This window comes from Pipistrellus kuhlii, unplaced genomic scaffold, assembly GCF_014108245.1.
Source record: "Pipistrellus kuhlii isolate mPipKuh1 unplaced genomic scaffold, mPipKuh1.p scaffold_m20_p_7, whole genome shotgun sequence".
NCBI classification, from domain to species: Eukaryota; Metazoa; Chordata; class Mammalia; order Chiroptera; family Vespertilionidae; genus Pipistrellus; species Pipistrellus kuhlii.
The window spans coordinates 53,913,371-53,936,840 of NW_023425573.1; the positions used below are offsets into that span (position 1 = coordinate 53,913,371).

Consider the following 23,470-nt stretch of genomic DNA (forward strand, 5'->3'; position numbering starts at 1 on the left):
GGGATGTAAAAAGTTTTTTTATAAGTTCTCATATAAAATGTTTTTGGGAATCCTGCCCCCCCCCCCCAAATAATTATGGGGTATGACTATACTAATAAAATGGTAATATGCTAATTAGACCAGACATCTTCCAGACAAAGCCACAGTGGCAGAGTCCAAGGCAGAGGAGGTAAGGGGCGATTAGGCCGGCAGGGGAGCAGTTGGGGGGCAATCAGGTTGGCAGGGGAGCAGTTAGAGGGTGATTAGACAGGCAAGCGAGAGCAGTTAGGGGCGATCAGGCAGATAGGGGAGCAGTTAGGGGCATCAGGCAGGCAGACAAAGTGGTTAGGGGTGATCAGGCAGGCAGGCAGGTGAGCAGTTAGGATCCGTGGTCCCGGATTGCTAGAGGGATGTTCGACGGCAGGATTGGGGCTAAACCAGCAGTCAGACATCCCTTGAGGGGTCCTGGATTGGAGAGGGTGCAGGCCAGGCTGAGGGACCCCCCAACTCCCCTCCCATGCACGAATTTTATGCACCAGGCCTCTAGTAAATAATAAACCACTCATAATTTCTAGACACACTGGGACTATGTCATCTTTTGAGAAAGCAAGGCCAGTCTCCCAATGAAACACTAAGGGAAACTTTTACAGTCTGACAGGTGGGGAATTGCTGCTCCATTTGATGATCTTAGCAAAGGCTCCCATTACTTGGGTTGACTTCTTATAGGCAGGATTATCTGTAACTTCAAAAAGGTAATCCATAATCTCTCTTTTGAAAGGCAATTATGTCCCAGATAAATCAAGAAATACTGGAGCTGTTTTCTGCGTATGCTATCTGCTTATGCTATCAGTCATAAGGTTTAATTCAGATGAATTCAGTAATCCTGTTTGAAGTTAACTATGTCATTCACTAATCTAACAACACCACTGAAAAGCTCTTATTTCTCCTTTTAGAGACTTTATAGAGAAGCTTGGGACAAGGACAAGACTCAAGTCCACATCATGCCGGATACACCTGACATTATTCTGGCTAAAGCAAACTTAATCAACACAAGTGATGTGAGTTTCCAATTCAGCATGTGTTTTCAGAAAGTTCATTTTAATTGGTTCTAAGGCAGTAAATTTACTTGGAAGTTATTTAGAATGTCTGAATTATTTTCATTAATGAACTACATGTAACTTAGATTCCTCATTTAGTGGCTTTTAGCTTGAATATCAACTTAATTGGTACTCCCTATCCCAGGCAGAGTGGGAATGTGTGCCGTCTGTTCTTTGTAGTCCATCATTACATAATATAATGGGTTATATCACTCTCCCCACATCAATAGGAGCTCCTTGGGGGCAGAGACAATTACTATTGGATCTGCAGTGCTTCACTAGTATATTGCCTGACACACACAAAATTCAATGAAATTTCAAATGAATGAGCATAAAAAAACTCATGCAGGACAATTTCATTTTTATTTTTATTGTCAACATGGCATAACTTTCTGAATTTTTTAGACATAAAAATTAAATATGTTAAAGACAAATTCTAAAGTCTAATAGAAAGACTTTAATATGAAGCAATGTACAGTATTAAATAAATGCCTCAAAAAGAAAAATATCTTTATACATAAAAGCCTAAGTGACCGGCTGACAGGCAATAGCTCTGATGCACACTGGCCAGAGAGCAGATGCTCAGTGCAGAAGCAGAAACCACAGGCATGGAATCATGGAACAGAATGATGAACCTCAGAGGGAAGTGGGGAGGGAAGGACAGGAAGAGATTAACCAAAGATCTTATATGCATACTAGAGGCCCAGTGCACAGATTCGTGCATCAGTGGGGTCCCTCGGCCTGGCCTGTACCCTCTCGTAATCCGGGACCCCTTGGGGGATGTTGGAGAGCACATTTCAGCCCGATCAACGCAGGCCAGGACGAGGGACCCACCAGTGCACAAGTCCATGCATGAGGCCTCTAGTATATACATAAACACAAATCCAAGATCAATAGGCATTTTAAACAATCTGGATAAAGTGCATTAAATGGCATTCTCAATTATGTAAGAGAATTGAAGAAACACATCATTTCACATAAGCTTTTCAAATTCAATATTTAAAGTTCCCTCAAAAGCTCTTACATTAAAAAATTATGAAGGACTTCATTTTATACCTACAGATGTAATCCTATGATGGATGATCTTATACTGTGAAATAGATGCTACTAGTATATTCCAGTGCTGTAGCTATACAGAAGAGACAACTCACTAGGCATGATTTTTGCCCCACTAGAGGTGTTAGATGAAAAGGCATTAAGTGACTTTCTCATATATTGCTCTTTTCTAACAAAAACTTCTAATGAAACACTTTAAGTTAATTGGAAAACAGCACCTAAGTGGTATTTAATTTCATTTCTCTATCAATTTACTTCTGCATCATTCTCATAAGCATTTGAAAGTAGCTGACATTTGATTTTGTTGATCTAGGTAATTGAAGAGCTTTGAAGTTTAAAACAGCATCATTAGCAATTCATGGGCATAATTTCCCATTGCATTTGAGTATCCTAGAGCACAGATACTATTTCCATGAACTCTTCAAAGATTTAGCACCTTGGATTCATTAGGCTTCGGTTGTTCATTTACTAAAGTGACCTTTATCTTTTGACAGAAACTCTACCGAATGGGTTATGAGGAGCTGAAGAAAAAAGGCTACGATCTGCCCCTTGATGCCATATCAGTCAAAGCAGCAAAAGCATCCCGAGAAATTGCCAGTGAAGTAAGACTTTATCCCAATTATATTGATTTGATTGCAGTGTGCCATTTCGAAGCAGTCTCAACTTCAATTTAAATTGAACAAAATCTTTCAACGAGTAACCAATTAAAACAGAGTGAAATGACTCGAGATGCAGTGTGGGATGAAGATAGCTCAAGGATTTATTTATTATGCATGAAGTTTGAACTGGATTTAGCCTTTAATCTTTCCTATCAAAAGAACGTGCATCTGTGGCTCTTTAGGCTTAGTGAAATATTTGGAGTTAATGTGCTTTGTAATTTGCCACAAAGGTGGCAATATAAGTTAATCTCTAAAAAGATGACACATTTTTTCCCCTTTAGTACAAGTACAAGGAAGGCTTTCGCAAGCAGCTGGGCCACCACATTGGAGCCCGGGACATCAAGGACGACCCCAAGATGATGTGGTCCATGCATGTGGCCAAGATCCAGAGCGACAGGGAGTACAAGAAGGACTTTGAGAAGTCGAAGACCAGGTTCAGCAGCCCCGTGGACATGCTGGGGGTGGTGCTGGCCAAGAAGTGCCAGACCTTGGTCAGCGACGTGGACTACAAGAACTACCTGCACCAGTGGACGTGCCTGCCCGACCAGAACGACGTCATCCACGCTCGGCAGGCCTATGATATCCAGAGTGATGTGAGTCTAAGATTTTGCTTCGCTAACAAAACACCACATATGCTTTCCTAAGTATCAAGTTCCCCCAAAGTGAAGGGAGTTGAGTTTATACAACTTCCCTGGACTAATGCCTACACTCTATCCAGGCACCCAAATATTATCTTTCTTATCAAAGAAAGAGCCATCAAAGTCTCAATTGTTTTGGTAGAAGCCTCTACATTGTTGACCCAGAAGAATTGGATCTTTCTATATATGCTGCTGTTTAAAATGGTTTTCAAAATATTGCTACAAATTTGAATATCTTGTTGACTCACAAGACGTACCAAAAAATTTTAATTTACCATGAATACAAGCATTGAAATGTATACTATACTATACTATACTATACTATACTATACTATACTATACTATACTATACTTTTAGGGGCATATTATTATGTTTAGTGATTTGTCACTTATAATTTCAGAATTTGTACAAAGCCGACCTTCAGTGGCTAAAAGGCATTGGCTGGTTACCTAGTGGTTCTCTTGAGGATGAGAAGAACAAGAGAGCTATGCAGATTTTGAGTGAGCATGTTTACCGTCAACACCCAGATAAATTCAAGTTTACCAGCCTGATGGACTCCATGCCGATGGTTTTGGCAAAAAACAATGCTATTACTATGAACCATGTAAGTTTTTTTTTCCTTGGGAGGAGTATTAATTGTGTGTGTGTGTGTGTGCGTGTGTGTGTGCGTGTGTGCGTATGTGAATGTAAACACTGAAATCTGTTTCTATCGATATAAAAGAAATATATTCAATTATTTGCTTTGTATTACAGTGTGTTTTTTAAGTGAGTGTTATGCTTTTGCTGACATGAGACATCTGGGCCTGAAGGTGTCACAAATATCAGCTCACATAGCAGATTCTCTGTTCTCTGGTGAACCAGATTAGTTGTATGTATCTATTCATTACTGGTTTGCAATAGTCTTGTCTTTTTTTGTTTGTTTTAGCGCCTCTATACCGAAGCTTGGGATAAAGATAAAACCAGTATCCACATTATGCCAGACACCCCTGAAGTTTTACTAGCTAAGCAGAACAAAATAAATTACAGTGAGGTAAGCAATATAATTATGTGCATGATACATTTTCCTTGCACTGCACTTTATAAGTCAAACTTATGATTATTTATTTCTATTTCAGAAACTATATAAACTTGGCCTAGAAGAAGCCAAGAAGAAAGGCTATGATATGCGGCTAGATGCTATTCCCATCAGGGCAGCCAAGGCCTCCAGAGACATTGCAAGTGAAGTAAGTGCACCTGGAAAGTTCTCCGCCTTAGCTTTGCTGAAAGGTTTTTTTCCCCCTGAATACATGGTAGAGCAGTTAATCTATGAGGTTAACGTTCTTGCTAACAGTCTTTTTCTCAGTAAATAGTTTAAAATAATGGTAATGAAATTCTTGACACAAAGGCTAATTCCTCATTATGTCTGAGTTCATGGAAACATGCATTTCAAAATATTGTGTTTCCTGATGAATAAAAGCACTGGGTATTTGACTATAGTTCAGACATCTTTTTGGCTTTTCCACATGATGTATTCTTATATATAACCACACTTACTGTAGGATTCCTTCAACACCTAACCCATGCCCTATGAACCAGTGAACATATAAGGGCTGAATAAATGGGACACATTATTTTATTCAAAGTCCAGCCATTCATATGGACCATATGTTTGGCTCTGCATCTAGTGGTTGACTATAGATATTTATTTTCTTTAAAACATAACTTTGCTCAAAATATTTTTTATTTATTTCCAAACATGAGAAGTAACTATCAGAACTCAATATAAGTGTTCAACAATCACAGACGGGTTAAAAGTATTAATATGTACCAGTATAATGTCTATTACCATTAAAATTCATATTTATAGAGAATATTTAATGACGAAGAGAAATCCTTATATGATAATTGAAAAAGCAAGCACAAATCCATGTACGTATAGTATGGTTCCTATTTTAATCTTATTCTCTCTCTCTCTCTCTCTCTCTCTCACACACACACACACACACACACACACACACACCACAAAAAGCAGTATTTTTCAGTGATTATCACAGAATGGCAGAATAATGTCTTCATTTTTATTTTATTTTTATATAATATATATATATTCTTTATTTTCCAAATGGTTTACAAGATGCATATTTATGTAGTTAGGTCAAATCATTATCTTTTAAAGAACAGAAAAATGTGGCCTTAGTAATTGTTTTTCCTTAAGTTAAAGTAGGTGACTATCAGCATTTTTTTCTTCTTCTAGTTCAAGTACAAAGAAGGCTATCGTAAGCAGCTCGGCCACCACATTGGAGCCCGGAACATCAAGGACGACCCCAAGATGATGTGGTCCATGCATGTGGCCAAGATCCAGAGCGACAGGGAGTACAAGAAGGACTTTGAAAAGTGGAAGACCAAGTACAGCAGCCCCGTGGACATGCTGGGGGTGGTGCTGGCCAAGAAGTGCCAGACCTTGGTCAGCGACGTGGACTACAAGAACTACCTGCACCAGTGGACGTGCCTGCCCGACCAGAACGACGTCATCCACGCTCGGCAGGCCTATGAAATCCAGAGCGACGTGAGTACCTGAGCATCATAAAGACATGTGAAGCTGGGAAATCACTGAACTCATACTCCTTAGAGAAGGTAGCAATAGGTGGCACCAAATTCACTAGCCCTGTAAAGGGGGGAATAGCATCTCTTTTCTCTTGTGTTAATTGTTTAACCCTCCAGACCAAAAAGAAATATTGTCTACTATGTTTTCAAGAATGCTCTTACTTTTTTTCATATGCTTTAGATGAAAACTTTTTCCCAATGAAGATAAACATTTATTGACTATTTATGTCCACAGAATATGTACAAGTCAGATCTTCAGTGGATGAGAGGCATCGGCTGGGTTCCCATTGGCTCTTTGGATGTGGAAAAGTGCAAAAGGGCAACTGAAATTTTGAGTGATAAAATCTATCGCCAGCATCCAGACCAGTTTAGATTTACCAGTGTGACTGATTCTCTGGAACAAGTGTTGGCCAAGAACAACGCCATCACCATGAACAAGGTGAGGCTTCAAAATTCAGGGAATCAAGGTAGGACTTCTAGAGCTGGATTAAAGAAAAAGAAGCATAGTCAAGGAAAGAAAGAAAGAGAGCATTGAGCAACAAAAAATATCTACCTAAAATATCAATCTGATATGTTATTTCTAACACTTACTTTAGTAATTGTGTTATGGTTTTTTATAAAATGGCATAGCTTTATGGAAGTCATCTTTGCATAAAAGATACTCTCAATTTCTTTTTGTTAAATTGTATTTCATATTATTAGAAATATCTATTTTACTTTGAGCTGATTACTTCACTTGAGAAATATATATATATAAAATACATAATATAAAAAATGCATAGCCTTTTGTTTAATTTGTTTATAAAGTTTTTATGGTCCTGAAATTCCTACTAATTATATACTGAGTTTTCCTCTTGATGACATTAAGTATTTTCTCTGATAGCGTTTATACACAGAAGCCTGGGACAAAGACAAGACCCAGATCCACATCATGCCGGACACCCCAGAAATTACTTTGGCAAGAATGAACAAAATCAACTACAGTGAGGTGGGAGCAGATGCTAATTCCATAACATTTGCATGCTGTTTCTTGCTTCATCTATTCCTCGGGGATGTGATACTAAAGGACAACTTTATAAAGGATCTCTTTTTGATCCATGTGAAGAGCAACTCTTGCATTTCTCAGTCACCATCCTAAACATCAAACATCCTAACACAGATTACATTTTAGGAAGTACAAATTATAAGAACTAATGATTTCAGCAATAACTGTAAGATTAAATTAGACCTTTTCTTATTATTAATTTTTTTTAAGTTATGAATTTAGCAATAGACCAAATATACACTTATTTTATCCTTGTGCTGAATAGCCGTGCTAAACATATTTCCCTATGTAATATATTTTTTCCTAAATTATAGTTTAGGATCAAAATTTAAGATTTTTTAGTCAAGAACAAATATAACAGTAGTAGTACCAAATAACACAGAGAAAGAGAGAAACAGAGGCAGAGAGGACCTGGCAGTGTACATGTTAGCAAGCCCATTTTCTTTTCACCTTCTGTGAGCACAGGGCATGTAATCACAGAAGCACCTATGCTTAGGCTGAGAGGTCAGCCTCTCCTAGTACAGGAGTCCCCGCCCGATAGGTTGTCATCCTGTTTTGCTTAACTGTTCTCAGTGAAAAGAAGTTTATCTCATAAGTCAACCCATTTGTTCTGGAAAATTCCCTTAGAAGGTGCTTCTGATGTATTGACTCAAAGATTTCTCTCTGCAGACACATATAGTCCTGTGAGGCTATGCAGAACCAATCTGTGCCAACTCCATGGAGAGGCCGATAGCAACATGGTACTTCCCCTGCCACCTCACCCCAGGTTCTCGTCTAATCCAAACATCCCAAGTGCCTGGACGTTGCTCCCATGACATCTCTGTTAGAACATGACTCTCAGAACAAACAAAATTCTGCAAGTGAGGGATGATCAGTGTAGACTACAGTTGATGTCCTATTTTTTTTTTTTTTTTTTTTTTTAGACATTTGACCTCCATCTCTGCACCATGTGTCTCAGGGCACGCTGGCAGCAGTTGTCCCTGCCGTGCATAGAGAATTTGGGATCAGCTGAAACCTTAAGACATCTTACATGGGCTTAGGCTGAGTTTCCCCTATCCTGCATGTACACAGTTGGCAATTTAAATCTCAGTTCAAAGATCGACATTTATCTCTCTGCAATCTCTTCTTATATTGAGCCTCTTTGTTTAAGCCTGTGGAGGTGTTTGTGGCTCTAAGATTCTTTCTGAGACTATATTAGTTATTTCTCTGAGCTTTGTACTGCCAGCAAAGAAAATGGTGTTTCTTTGACAGTGTAAATCAGCAGTATATTACTCTTCTGCAAAATATAATTTAAAGAATTTAGATAGGTTAGCTGCCATCTTAAGTCATTTTATTCTGGGGGTGTGCAACCTATAATTTTAGTGCTTATATAACTAGTTCTTCATTGTTACCAAAAGCTAAAAATGCAGAAGGCTTAGATCTCTCAAAAGCAAGGTTATTATAGGCACCTACCTGGGTAAAACATAGTGAATTATTTCAATTCCCCCATCAGTTCTTTGATATGAGTGTCAACATCCAACTGATTTTTTAAAATTTATTTATTAATTTTTTTTCCTAAATTTAGAGTCTGTATAAACTCGCCAATGAAGAGGCAAAGAAGAAAGGCTATGACTTGCGAGTTGACGCCATCCCGATCGTGGCAGCCAAGGCCTCCAGGGACATTGCCAGCGATGTGAGTTGTCTGTTTCACCCAAGTATCTGACCCATTAGAAGTGACATTTTCACTGAACTAAAACTTTACAAAGAACATTTCTAGCCCTTTGAAAATACACCCTGATGAGTTTGTGTGGGGATTTAAAAAAAAAAAAAAAAACACACCTAATTTTGAGGCAAATGAAAAATGTGATCTTCATAAGAGGAGTTTGTAACCTTTAGGACATAGTTAACTCTGGTCCACAAAGAAGAGGGATGGGTGCATCCATGTGAAATGGTCAGAGTGTAGCTGCAGGCTTGGAAATTCTTATGTAAAAATTATCACAGTGCTTATACGAAATGTAAGTCAAAAACGTTAAGTTCTCTCCATGAGAATTGGGTTTGGCTTTATGTAACATTTTAACATACAATATTTTTAAACTGCATGTGATGCTTGCCTTACAACTCACTCTCACAGGATTATAAAAAGAAGGCAGTTGATCAGAACCAGCACCTGGCTCTGTAGCTCACACCTCACAGAATAAAGTCAGCATCCTTTCCTGGTGCCTAAGGAAATTCTTGAGGAACAGGACACTGCTCTAAAATACAGGCCCAAATTCAGGAATATGGTCCTTTCTATTGGAAAGCCATGTGAATGACTCACTTTAGTTGGTGTATCTTGGACTTCCCCTACAAATGGATTTATGCCAATAATAATAAATAATGAAATAATAAATAATAATAAATAAATAATAATAAATAATAACCCAAAGTATTGATAACTCTGCTAAGAGCTTTTCTTTTATTATTTTACTTACTGTTCATAATTGCCTTAGGACTATAAACCCTATTGTCATTATCCCCATTTTGTGGATTGCTTAAGCAACTTGTCTAAAGTTAAACTCTTCATGGATGACGGAGTTGAAACTCCAGACAACCTCATTTCTTTTCACTGTACCATATTGCCTCCTGCTGACTCATCTCTACTTTCTCAGCTTTATTTAAGGCTAGAAGCATATATTTTAGATAATTGGCTCAGATTTCAAGATAAAACCATTGAACATAGACTAATAAAAACATGTTTGGCCCATGTTAGGAGCACACTCTACCCAGCTGGCCTGCTACAACTTTACTAGAATAACCAGTTTTCAAGGTGATGCCATACATTTGCCATCACCAAAGAATGCATGGATCCATTATAAAATAATAAATTCTCCTAGTTGCTGCTGCAGATAGCCCTTGACCTAGAGTACTACCCTTGCAGGAACCAGACAGTCATGTCATTGCTCAGTAAACACATCATGTCACCAAGGGCATCTCTTTCCTGACACGCTGCTAGCGCATAAGATCCATTTCTCCAAGGTCCAAGTGGCCCTTCCCCCACTTTCACAGGTAACCTCTCTCTACTGTGTGCACATATTGCCTCCAGAACTATTTCTTATTACCAGGCTATACGTGATTTAGGGCAGTAGTCGGCAAACTCATTAGTCAACAGAGCCAAATATCAACAGTACAACAACTGACATTTCTTTTGAGAGCCAAATTTTTTAAACTTAAACTTCTTCTAATGCCACTTTTTCAAAATAGACTCACCCAGGCCGTGGTATTTTGTGGAAAAGGCACATTCAAGGGGCCAAAGAGATGCATGTGGCTCGAGAGCCACAGTATGCTACCACGGATTTAGGGCATGCACTGCAATTATACTGATTACATCTATTGAACTGCTTTTGTAAACTTCTAGGGTAATGGTCAGGATCCTAGCTTGAGTTAGTGTTTACTAGCAAAAATCAACTTACAACTAAAATGTAAGCAAGATGATTATGCATAGTCTTGGGGCCTCTAAGGGTTTACCATAAAAACCTGATTTGTCCATTTTCATCTCAGTACAAATACAAAGATGGTTACCGCAAGCAGCTGGGCCACCACATTGGAGCCCGGGACATCAAGGACGACCCCAAGATGATGTGGTCCATGCACGTGGCCAAGATCCAGAGCGACAGGGAGTACAAGAAGGACTTTGAGAAGTCGAAGACCAGGTTCAGCAGCCCCGTGGACATGCTGGGGGTGGTGCTGGCCAAGAAGTGCCAGACCTTGGTCAGCGACGTGGACTACAAGAACTACCTGCACCAGTGGACGTGCCTGCCCGACCAGAACGACGTCATCCACGCTCGGCAGGCCTATGAAATCCAGAGCGACGTGAGTACACCATCTGTAACAGAGTTGTGTGCAGAAACCAACTATACAAAAATTATTCTTTGTATACAATCGATGGCCTATCAAACTAGGATTTTTTTTAAGTGATATTTGATATCTGAATCAGTCTATAGTTTTATGGCTTTATTGTGAATACGTTAATAGGATTTATAAGGAGGTGAGTTTATAAACTGGATTTGATCTTAGAAAAGTAAAACCGGAATTAAGCAATGTTAGAACTCAGGGTCCACCAGAGGGAGACATTTTCTTTTATTCTTTTAAGGGGGCAACAACACATTCTTTTTCTTTTTCTTTTAATTACCCTGAAATTGGTTTTTAGCTCTCCTTACAAAGCAAATGGCATTGTAATTGATGGAATCCTCATGCCTGCTACGCCACTAAATGTTATTCTTATGAAATTAAAATAAAAAAAAAATCACTGAGCCTGCAAGCTATGGGATCATTTCAGTGACCCTTTCTCCTCCTGGCCTGGCTCTTTGTGGAGGGTCACATGGCAGTGACAGAAGCTGGCCCTAAGAGAAGCAGGTACACCATCTCAAGCAAAGTGTGAGGAGCACATTTCCTGCAGCACCTATTTTATAAACATTTGAAGGAATCATCAAATATTAGAAGACTATGGAGAATAAAACTAATTGATAATAATTATACATTAATGGGCTGTCCTTAGAAACGGGATAGCCCACCTGTGAAAACTCACATCTGTTGGGTAGTTTTCGACATACAGAACCTTGTGTTTTGAAATTCTTTCCAAAAAGGAAGGCAGTTAGAATGGCTCATGCCTTCCATGGAGTGACAGCAGTGACAGACAGCTTGCATTCTTCCAGTCTGTTGAACCTCTTTTCATGATCGCCTCCCTCACACTGTGACACCGTCTTAATAATGTGGAAGCATTTGAACATTAAAAGCCCCTCCAAGGTATACATATTATTGTTTTCATTCCTCCTGCTGTTATTTAGGGGACAACTAGTCAGCACAGGACAATTCCAATAGGCTTCTTGTCTAGACTGTAAAGGATCAGTCTTTTTTTCTACTTTATTGTTGTTACAGGTAAAATCCTTCTAATGAGTCGGGCAAAGATCCAATCCTTCTGTTGTGATATAGTTGTAAATATGTAATAGGTACACACAATTTTTAAAATAAATATTTTTATTTTTTATTTATTTTTTTCAATTGCAGTTTACATGAATATTATTTTGTATTGGTTTCTGGTGTACAACCTAGTGATTAAGCAATCATATACTTTACAGTCTTTCCCCGAAATTTCCAGTACCCACCTGGCACCATACATAGTTATTACAATATTACTGAGTATATTCCCTCTGTTGTAGTTTATATCCCTGTGACTATTTTGTAGCTACCAATCTGTACTTCTTAATCTCTTCACCCAGTCCCCAGCCCTTCCGCCCCCGTGGCAACCATCAGTCTGTTCTCTGTAAAGAGTTCATTGCTCTTTATAAAAATCTTTAGCAGGGAAAAAAATGATTTAAAGTAAAGTGAGAAATAAAAATATGAAAAGATGATTCTGGAAAGAAGTTAATGTTTCCCTTCCTGAGAACTTGGTAGGGAATAGACTGGGCCCTGGACCAATCAAATGGTCCCTTATTGCCCTGAATCTTGGACACCGTGACAACTGTCCAATTTCTGCCATGGCCTTCAGGGATTCTAAATCATCATCATACTTTAACTTCTCTCTTAAAAAAAAAAAAGAGCATTACAGATATTTTGAAATATAAGAAAAAATCCACAGAAGGCAATAATAATCCAGCATAATCCAACCACTGAAAAAGTCCACACCCGCTTTTATAATTTATCCAGACAATATATCTACATAATTTACATGCTATTATTTTACTTAATATTGCATTACTGACATTTCAACAAGTCATCAATATTCTTACAGTATGGCTTTTAGTAGGTGCAGACCATTTGATTTGGTGAGGACTAACATTTATTTACTCTGGTTGGCACTCTTTTCCTGTGTACATGGACATTGCAACATTGCAATAGCATTCACCAAATTGACTTACAGAAGATAATAGTTTGGATTCACTTCTCTCCTACCAAGCTGAAATATTTGACCACTTTTTTTTATGGATAGGCAACAGTTTTGGGGGTCATTTTTAACATAGTTCCTCTTTTTGTCTGCCTAATACAGTGAGCTTGTTTTCTGTGAAAAACAATAACAACCAGAATGGCACTTTATCACTGAATCCATTTTCATCTTTTCCCTAAATCTTTTGGTCTTAGTGAAGAATTTCTGCTTTTTTTTATCTTCCCAGAACATGTACAAGTCAGATCTCCAGTGGATGAGAGGCATTGGCTGGGTCCCCATCGGGTCTCTGGATGTGGTTAAGTGCAAGAGAGCCGCAGAGATCCTGAGTGACAACCTCTACCGCCAGCCTCCAGACAAGCAGAAATTCACCAGCGTGACTGACTCCCTGGAGCAGGTGCTGGCAAAGAACAACGCCATCACTATGAACAAGGTGAGCCCCAGGTGCCAACCTTCTTCAGGATGCAAAAGATGCTATTATACTTTAATCACTAGTGGGGTTGTATTATCCATGAAAGTGTGCAGTCACATTTACCTCCTAAATTGCATACTGAAAAGCCTTTAAATGATTTCTGCTATTCTCATTTTACAACTTGATAATCAGCATTAAGACTCAAACCTCCAATTGAATATCTTATATTCCAGTCCAGTTTATTTTTCTTAATTAGATCGATAGTAATCTTGTTGCAAGTTGACAATTTGTGATTCTTGTTTTAAATTGTTTTCCATCAATATCTTCTTTGATAGCGTTTATATACAGAGGCCTGGGACAAAGACAAGACTCAAATTCATGTAATGCCGGACACCCCGGAGATCCTGTTGGCAAAGCAGAACCAACTCAACTACAGTGAGGTAGGAGCAAAGTACTGTGGTTCGACACTTACTTTGTTGCTTCATTACTTTTATGGAGGTGCTCGGCTATCATGGTTCATGCAGCTCTGTGATATGAATAGTCAGCCCATCCGACCGTTGAGATCTGGGTTGCTATAGGACACCACAGGCAAACTAAAGTCACATTGCCTTTTCAGCGTATGGCCAATGCTAGTGTGAGGTAGTGGGACTGAGTAGTATGTTTGGCATTGCTAGAGGTAGGATAGCCAGATAAAACACTGGCTCAATATTTATTCTAAAGTATTTACTGCTTATCTGAAATTCAAGTTCAACTGGTCATACTATCTTTTTATTTGCTAAATCTGGCAGTGTGTTAAGGAGGCTCTGCTAATATGCACCTCTTCCCCACCTGGATCCTCAGTAAAATTGAGAAGGAAAACTAAAGAGTACAAAATCTTTAAGAAACTAAAATCTCACCTTTGTTACTACTAAAGTTAGACTCAAGGACACATTTGTAGGAGAGGCAGTCTGCTCACTGAACTGAGGAACTGGGTTCCTCATCCAGGCTCAGGCCACCCTGTAGCAAAACAATCAGCTCCATCCCACTCAGGGTGAGGTCCCGCTTAGAGCCCAGGGATATGGAGAAGAGCACTGAGCTTGTTCCTAGAGGGAACAGCTTAGGACTGAGCTGGGCATACCCAATTATCCCAGCCCTATAGTCAAATAAATCAGTAAATCACCACAGCTCTGCAGCGGCAGAGAGTAAAGGCACCGGGAAAGGAGTAAGGCCAGAGATAAAAATAATTGAGCTCCTTTTATAGAAAGAAAGCCTCAGGCATGAAAAGCAGTGTTTTACTGTGTGTTTTTTTAAGTAAAATGCAATGTCATAGGTGCATGTGTTACGAACATGATAAAGCTAAAATTTAGAATCAAAGTTGTGATGATGGTCAAGTTATCTACCTTTTAAACTGTACTTCAATTTTTTTCTCATTTTTCTCTAAAAATGATAAAATATTATATGATTATCAAAAAATGTTAAGTTATAAAGAAATAAGTAAAACTATATAAGTATATATTATAAACAAATAAATTAAAGATACTCTGTAATTTCTTTTTAATTTCAAAATATGTATAGATTGATGTTTTATCCATTGATCTATTAATATATTACTAGATTATATTATTCTGTTGTTATGCATAATATATAATATAAATATACATATTATATATTAATTTTTTATGCATTATAATAGATTAATATATTAATATGTCAATGTTATTATCCATTGATATATCTCATTTGTTTCTAACGTTATTTAGTTTTTTGGTAAGATATGATTTGTTTACTTTCAATATTGCTAGAATTTTAAATTGTTTCCAGAACCTGTCCTTTTTAAAATGATACAGTTTGTCACTTGAAATCTCCAAGTGGTTGCTCTCAAGCCTCTTGCTTTAACCTTGACTTTCTTTCTGTAGACTCTGTATAAACTCGCCAATGAAGAAGCAAAGAAGAAAGGCTACGACTTGCGAAGCGATGCCATCCCAATTGTGGCAGCCAAGGCCTCCAGAGACATCGTCAGCGATGTGAGTAACAATTTGAGGTGGAGAGAAAATATCCAGAGTCAGCACTTCCCACAATATGCTTTCTTGTAGTTACAGAATCTGATTTCTTAATTGAGGAATCCCAACAAATCTCAGCCAAAGTTATCATCTGACAGAGCCGGATACACTGGGTAGAAAACCCAAGCCAGTCCATTTCAGGGAGTCAAATAAAAGTCAGCAGAGCCGGGTTTGGGAGGGGTAACAGGTGGTTTGGAGGGTGAATTGGTACCTGTGTACTCAGGAGTAGCGTTCTCAAAATCATATGTAAAATTTCTGGTTTCCCTGGCCCAAGATGAAGAAAAGGCAGTATATAAATCTGACTGATTCTTCCTAAATGTGTTGCTTCTTTTGCTTTAGGGACTTAATGTCTGCAAACTATAGGCATAGCTTCCCATTAGAGTATTGTGAAGTCTAATCAGAGTTTAGGATAAGGAGATAAGTTGATATTCAGATGATTCCATTTCTCTGAATAATAAACTTTTAAGATAATGAAACCTTTAGCCCTTTCTATTTATTTTATTTTAAAAATCACTGCTTTTATTTCAGTACAAATACAAAGATGGTTACCGCAAGCAGCTGGGCCACCACATTGGAGCCCGGGACATCAAGGACGACCCCAAGATGATGTGGTCCATGCATGTGGCCAAGATCCAGAGCGACAGGGAGTACAAGAAGGACTTTGAGAAGTCGAAGACCAGGTTCAGCAGCCCCGTGGACATGCTGGGGGTGGTGCTGGCCAAGAAGTGCCAGACCTTGGTCAGCGACGTGGACTACAAGAACTACCTGCACCAGTGGACGTGCCTGCCCGACCAGAACGACGTCATCCACGCTCGGCAGGCCTATGAAATCCAGAGCGACGTGAGTACTGAGACCCATTCAATATCAATGGTGACCAACCTCAAGATAGTGATACAGTGGATATTCAACTATCGTGCTGCAAGAATTTTTAAAACATGCGATACCTGACTAGTTAGGAGAAGTGACCTTTTTCCCCTTCAATTGTCGAATTAAAATTGACAACAGCCAACACAACAATGGCCGTCTGGTGTGAATGAGTCAAAATAATACCTTTTTTTGGCCGAAACCGGTTTGGCTCAGTGGTAGAATGTCAGTCTGCGGACTGAAGGGTCCCAGGTTCGATTTCAGTCAGAGGCATGTACGTTGGTTGCGGGCACATCCCCGGTAGGGGGTGTGCAAGAGGCAGCTAGTCGATGTTTCTCTCTCATCGATGTTTCTAGCTCTCTATCTCTCTCCCTTCCTCTCTGTAAAAAATCAATAAAATATATTTTTTTTAAAATACCTTTTTTTGGATCAGCAAAAAATATAACATTTTTTCATGTGCCATAGGATTTTAGTAATTAGTTTTTGTGTGCCATGAGATTTAAAAGGTTGAAAATAATTGTAGTAATACATAGATAGTGATCTAGGAATTAGACAAAGATCTCAGAAAGAATAATGCTTTTCCTCTCACCCCTCATTAATTGTGCCTTTTCTTTTAAAGAGACCATAATACATGAAGCTCTATCCAATTGGCCTTTAGATTTTAAAAGACATAGACATGGAGTCTGGCTATCCAAGGTTTCCAGTCTTTTTCTTTTGTTTTCCAAATCAAGTGTCATAACAGCTTGAGTAATACTTGCCCTTTGTGTTTATCTCACCAGAACATGTACAAGTCAGATCTCCAGTGGATGAGAGGCATTGGCTGGGTCCCCATCGGGTCTCTGGATGTGGTCAAGTGCAAGAGAGCTGCAGAGATCCTGAGTGACAACCTCTACCGCCAGCCTCCAGACAAGCAGAAATTCACCAGTGTGACTGACTCCCTGGAGCAGGTGCTGGCAAAGAACAATGCCATCACCATGAACAAGGTGAGCCCCCAGTTTGGGGAAAAGTAAAACAGGGCTCTATGCTCTTAGATGTTGATAACTAACTCATCTTCTTTGTTTTATTCCATTGCCATCCATATATAGTGATTTGGTTGGGTTCTCTATTCAATTACATTAGGATTTCAAAAATATATGTGGGAATGTCTGCTTTGAGGTCTCTTATGAAATAGCCAGAATTAAAAACAGGACAGCTGTTTGGTGCGCAAACTGTTTGAAGTCTGTGAGAGTTGTACATGGTTTTGTATGAAGGTCTCTTTCTTGTCGGGTTCTCGTCTAGGTAAATATAGAACAAACAAGTCAAATGCACATCTCCAAAACATTTATAAAATAAGAAATCTGGAGATGGCTAATCCAGGTACACTTGCAGTTAATAAACAAACAAACAACAAAACTACAGGAAGGATTTGTTTGTATAGCCACAGTGCATATGGATGTGCATATATGCTTGGAAATATTTGCTTTCATTTAATTGGAATGGAAGTGATCTTGAAATGAAACACACATGTTTACTGGTCATATCTTAGTCTACATTTATATTTAGTGTTAGATAATATACACTGAATGGCCAGATTATTATGATCTCTGAGTGCATAATAATCTGGTTACTCAGTGTATATCCTATATAATAAAATGTTAATATGCAAATTGTCCCTTTAATCAGAATTTTGACCAGCAGGCAGGCTAGACAATCACCCATGTCCCCTTCTCCTGGACAGGCTGGACATATCCCACATATGCACAAATTCATGCACTGGGCCTCTAATAGGTATATATACATACACACACACACACACACACACACACACACACACACACACACTGAGTGGCCAGATTATTATGCGTTCAGATAGCATAATAATCTGGCTACTCAGTGTATATCTTGTAATATTAAAGCGACTGAACAGTATGGTATACTAAAGCGCACAGCACAGATAGTGAGGATGCTGGCTTTCATCTTTGTCATGATCTCTAAATTGCAAACTCCTGTTTACAGCTAGCATATGTTTCTAACTCATTAACCTTTTTATCTTTCACAGCGCTTATACACAGAAGCCTGGGACAAAGACAAGACCCAAATCCATATCATGCCTGATACACCTGAAATTATGTTGGCAAGACAAAATAAAATAAATTATAGTGAGGTAAGACTATTTACTTTATTTCCTTGATCTGACCACATTGATCTTTGCTGGTGTAGTAAGAAGGTCAGAATTATAGATTTAATTCTCATGTGGTTCAAATAATTTTATTTTTATGCCCATTAGTTTACCCTAAATATATGTATTACTGAATTTAAAAAATAGATAGATAGATAGATAGATAGATAGATAGAGAAATGGATAAATACAAAAATTTCTCCAGAAAGGGGGGAAAACTCTCAAAGACAACTATTAATGGTTAAAACAAACTGTAATTTTAATTAAAAATATTTATTACTCTTATCAGATTAGTACTTGCTACAAATTTGTTCTGTAAATTTTTCCTCAGTTACTCATCTGTAAAACAATATAAAAGTGCCTATCTTGAAGAATTTCTGTGATGACTAAATAAGGTCATATATATAATATACCCAGTGTGGAGCCTGGTACAAAATACTTGCTTAGTAACTTTAATTTTTTCCTTCACACTCAAGTCACCATGAAAATTAAATTTTTAACATGCTCAAAATAACTTGAAGTTTATTTGTTTATTTACAAGAACTGACAGAGAATTCTTAGACTTATCCATTTTGGAATTGTTCGAAACAGTAAAATACATTTTTATGCATTATCTCTGGCTAAATTTGTCATCATATATCTTTGCAGTCCAGAAATACTGTTGTAGAAACAGCTTCTTGCCAGTTGTTCTTGACCAAGAACAATTATCTGGTTTATTCAGGAAAAATCTTGATTGTGTGTGTGTGTGTGTGTGTGTGTATGTGTGTGTCTTCATTTTTTAATAAGAGAGTGGGAAAGCAGACTTTTCTTCCATTTGAGCACACTGGAAAATTTAAGTACTCATTTTCAAGACTTAGCCATAGTCATTGTTTTATCCATATTGATTACTTTTGCCTACTACAATGTATCTATAAAGAAGAGGCATGCTTATATCTTTTTAAAATATATTCAAAGCAGAATATACTAGTGCAGTTCTGCATCCAAAGGTAGTCTTCCTTTGGCAAAAACACATTTTTAGAGTGCTGTATCTAAAAGGTATTTCTTCTCTTCTCAGAGCCTCTATCGCCAGGCCATGGAAGAAGCCAAGAAAGAAGGCTATGACTTGAGAAGTGACGCCATTTCTATTGTAGCTGCCAAGGCCTCCAGGGACATCGCCAGTGATGTAAGAGCTGATGAAGTCCCTACCTTTGTTTCCAACAGGCCAGTCTCTACATGGGCATCACAGTATAGGAACACGGCCAGAAGTCTCTTCAGTCATCATCCATCTTAGCCACCTTTATTCTGTAGGCAAATACATGGAGGCTTTGAGACAGTAGGTAACCCGCCCAAGGTCACAAGCATCACAGAACAAAGCCTGGGTTTGGAATGTGGTTCCTTTGATTCTTGTCACTTACTGCTTTGATTAGTTAGATGGACATGTATTGAGCTCTCCTCAGGATACACCCAAGGCAAAAACCCCAGGAAAGAAGTAAGTTTAATTGAATTCTCCTTATGACTTGAAGAAGGACATAAAATAGAAAGAAAGCTATAAATTTTCCTGCTGGGTGGTCCACAAAATCAATATTCCTTTACCCCAAAAATAAAAATATCAGATTTATTGACAACCTAGAAATTGATCCAAGAGTAACAACATTGTCCATTTTTTTAAGGTTTTTCACTTTTTAGCATGATAAAGCAACGCATAACCCCATTATCCAGTGTACAGTTCAGTAGTGTTAAGTATGTTCTCACTTCTTCATCTTGCAAAACTGAAACTCTATATCCATCAAACAACAAAAATTGCCTGGTTTTAAACTACACCCCCCACCTCCAGATTATTTGTGCAAAGTAAATTTCTCAGCATGCCTTAGGAAAATAAAAGTAATGAACCATGTAAACACATCCCAGATGTACCCACCCACATGACCGACTTCTGAGACACTGTCACTCTAATTGAGCTCAGCTTTTCAATGTTCACATTTAATCAGTTTTTTGCCAACAAGTAATTTTTAGCATGATGTAAAGGAGTCATTGGGGAGTTGTACTGTGGGAGTATGAGAATAGGCACACCAACCTCTTCCTTGGGAGTCAGCACGCCCCAATGTGTGGCATCACATGGTGAAACACACCGAGTGTCTTAAGGGTTCCACAGAAAAGCATCCCCACAGCAAGAACAGCAGGGAAAACAGCTCATCAAGCCCCCTCCTCTGTTACTGGTTCTCTCTTTCAGTACAAATACAAAGAAGCTTATCGTAAGCAACTGGGTCACCACATTGGTGCCCGAGCAATCCATGACGACCCCAAGATGATGTGGTCCCTACACATTGCCAAAGTGCTGAGCAGCCGTGAGTACAAGAAAGAATTTGAGAAGTACAAGACCAGATACAGCAGCCCTGTGGACATGCTGGGCATCGTTTTGGCCAAGAAATGTCAGACCTTGGTCAGTGATGTGGACTATAAACATCTCCTTCATGAGTGGACGTGCCTGCCCGACCAGAATGACGTCATCCACGCTCGGAAAGCTTATGACCTCCAGAGCGATGTGAGTACTCCTGATGCTGGTTGTGCATGTGAAAAGCAGATCTGAAGCATGTCCGTGGGTTCTGACTAGTACCAAGGGACTGGAATATGTTTGCATATTTTTAAACAGTAGACAACTGAATGCTCCAAAACAGTTTCCCATTGGTAGCACTACAAATTATTCCACAATTTTTCTTCCCCAAACGTTATAGGTAAAAGAGGAAATAAAGTATATATTATCAATTTTATACAGATATATTTCTTCCTGGTAATTTAGGCTCCCTTTGTCTGAGTTAGATAAAACTTAATCCTCAAAAAATATTTAGCTACACTTTTTTTTTATTTTTTGCAGAAGTGGCAGAAATGTATGTATATGTCAATGGAGGGTAGTGTGGGGAGAATTAGGAAACAAAAGTATATTACATTAAATTATTTTTTAAAACATTCATATTTTATATCTACTGACAGGAAAATGCTAAGGCATTCTTATCTTTTTAATGATGTTTTGTTGAGTTGTATACTTGAAGCCTGTATGGTTTTGTGAACCAATGCCACCCCAATAAATTCAATAAAATATAAAATAAACTTGGTTCTTAAGAAAACAATAATCTAATTTTATTAACAATTAGCATGTCCTATTGAGAATAAAATAAAAGAAGTAATTTGGAAAAAATCTAATATACTATCTTGTGTAAAAAAATTGTAATACACTCAGAAACATGACTGTGTCTTTTATTATATATAAAAAATCTTTCCTAGTTCTTGGTATAATCCTCTGTACAAAAAGATACTTAGGAAAAAAATATACTCTGGATTCACTAATGTTTGTGAATGAGTGATTGACTGTGCTGGGAGCCTTATCTGTTCATCAGTAGTTCCTATTTTCTCTAGTATGAGCCATTTTGTGTCTGTGAATCTGAAACATTAATTAATGAAAGTGGGTTTTTAATCTGTTGATTTGCAGAATTTGTATAAGGCAGACCTTGAATGGATGAAAGGCATTGGCTGGGTTCCAATTGGCTCCTTGGAAGTTGTTAAAGCCAAGAGGGCCACAGAGATACTGAGTGATAATATCTACCGTCAGCGTCCAGATACCCTGAAATTTACCAGCATCACTGACACCCCGGAGCAGGTGCTGGCAAAGAGCAATGCTATAAACATGAATAAGGTGAGTCTTCACTCCTCCCTGTTAGATACCAAAATTCCCCTTAGAACAAGTTACAAATGCTGACATATTACTACATTTTAAAAATTCCCATAGGGTTTATGATACTTTTAAAAATTACTTTTCCATTGTAATATCATAGTTACTTATATTAAACTTACGTTAAAAATGCAATGTGCTATAATTACAGATTACAAATACTAGAGATTTTAAATGCTGCAATCCAATTATACTTTCATAACTTTTTTTTAAAGAAACAAAAAACTGAGTGAACAAAATAGTGAGATAAATACTCTTAGAAATACTAATTTATCTACATAAAAGATATGCCTGTATGTAACTTTAGTAATTTTGTTTCTACTTTATATATATAGAGGAGAGATGACTGGCACATAATCAAAGAAGTATCTGTGAACTCCAAAATAATTTTTCCGCATCTTTTTTTTTTTCCATAGCGCTTATATACTGAAGCCTGGGACAACGATAAGAAAACAATCCATGTCATGCCTGACACTCCAGAAATCATGCTAGCCAAGCTTAACAGAATAAACTACAGTGATGTGAGTAAACTATTGCTTTTATAATGAACAGAAAGGCAAAAATGAACTATTGTAACTGTCTTCTTAATGAGCTCTTTTGACTAGTTTATTATATATACCCCAAACTAACATTGCCAGTAAGAGATAGTTCTCCCTTGATTCAATTTTGGACTATATATTAGATCTACAAAGTAGGCCAGCCCTATAGTAATATAGGGAATGGAATGCTTATAGAGGAATATTCCAATAGGAATTATACTCCTCAATCCTATATGACAATGTGGGTATCAAGTCATTATTTAGTTCAACAACTATTTATCAGGCAGACACTGGCTTAGAACTCAATTTCTAATTATTGTTTTTGCTGTTTTATTAATGTTCTGGTTACCATTTAATGTTATTTGCAAGCATTTTTCCAGGTGTTTCATTCATAAACAACATTTTCATCCAGCCAATGATTCTGAAACTCTACAAATAGATCACAGTCTATAATGATAATCCACATCAAAGTGAGGAAGAAAAAGGACAAGGCATTCAGTTTTGTCTGTGTCCAAATATATTTAGTTTTAAAATACTTTCCTTATTTTTCTCCTTTTTAAATATTAAAATGGCCTTTCTTTTGTTTTATGATAGTGATAGTAAATAGGTTTCTTAGCGTGTGTTTGTGTGACAAGACAAAATTTTGGCAATCCCAAATTTTTGAAATTTGCCCATCAATAGAATTCCAAAGTTTAGCATGTGCCTTAAAAACTTTAAGTGCCTATAAAACCAAATTTTGTACAAACCCACCCTAATACTTCACTTTGTGGATTTGTTCCTGTAGTTTAAATGAGGGTGGAG

General features: G+C 37.9%; 1 protein-coding gene across 46 annotated transcripts in view; it reads left to right on the forward strand.

Moving 5' to 3' along the window:
• NEB (nebulin) overlaps positions 1–23,470 on the forward strand; it is a 183,330-nt gene that overhangs the window by 72,450 nt on the left and 87,410 nt on the right. For 38 of the 46 annotated variants that reach the window (XM_045575785.1, XM_036422266.2, XM_045575783.1 and 35 more), the window contains 21 exons: positions 933–1,037; positions 2,627–2,734; positions 3,073–3,384; positions 3,831–4,034; positions 4,356–4,460; positions 4,546–4,653; positions 5,664–5,975; positions 6,249–6,452; positions 6,897–7,001; positions 8,623–8,730; positions 10,575–10,886; positions 13,184–13,387; positions 13,702–13,806; positions 15,262–15,369; positions 15,934–16,245; positions 17,049–17,252; positions 18,308–18,412; positions 19,482–19,589; positions 20,637–20,948; positions 21,891–22,094; positions 22,547–22,651. In XM_045575785.1, coding sequence (XP_045431741.1) covers positions 933–1,037; positions 2,627–2,734; positions 3,073–3,384; positions 3,831–4,034; positions 4,356–4,460; positions 4,546–4,653; positions 5,664–5,975; positions 6,249–6,452; positions 6,897–7,001; positions 8,623–8,730; positions 10,575–10,886; positions 13,184–13,387; positions 13,702–13,806; positions 15,262–15,369; positions 15,934–16,245; positions 17,049–17,252; positions 18,308–18,412; positions 19,482–19,589; positions 20,637–20,948; positions 21,891–22,094; positions 22,547–22,651 — 3,750 coding nt within the window. The remainder of the gene's footprint in view (positions 1–932; positions 1,038–2,626; positions 2,735–3,072; positions 3,385–3,830; positions 4,035–4,355; positions 4,461–4,545; positions 4,654–5,663; positions 5,976–6,248; positions 6,453–6,896; positions 7,002–8,622; positions 8,731–10,574; positions 10,887–13,183; positions 13,388–13,701; positions 13,807–15,261; positions 15,370–15,933; positions 16,246–17,048; positions 17,253–18,307; positions 18,413–19,481; positions 19,590–20,636; positions 20,949–21,890; positions 22,095–22,546; positions 22,652–23,470) is intronic. The other 8 variants (XM_045575815.1, XM_045575824.1, XM_045575826.1 and 5 more) reach the window with 6 other exon arrangements.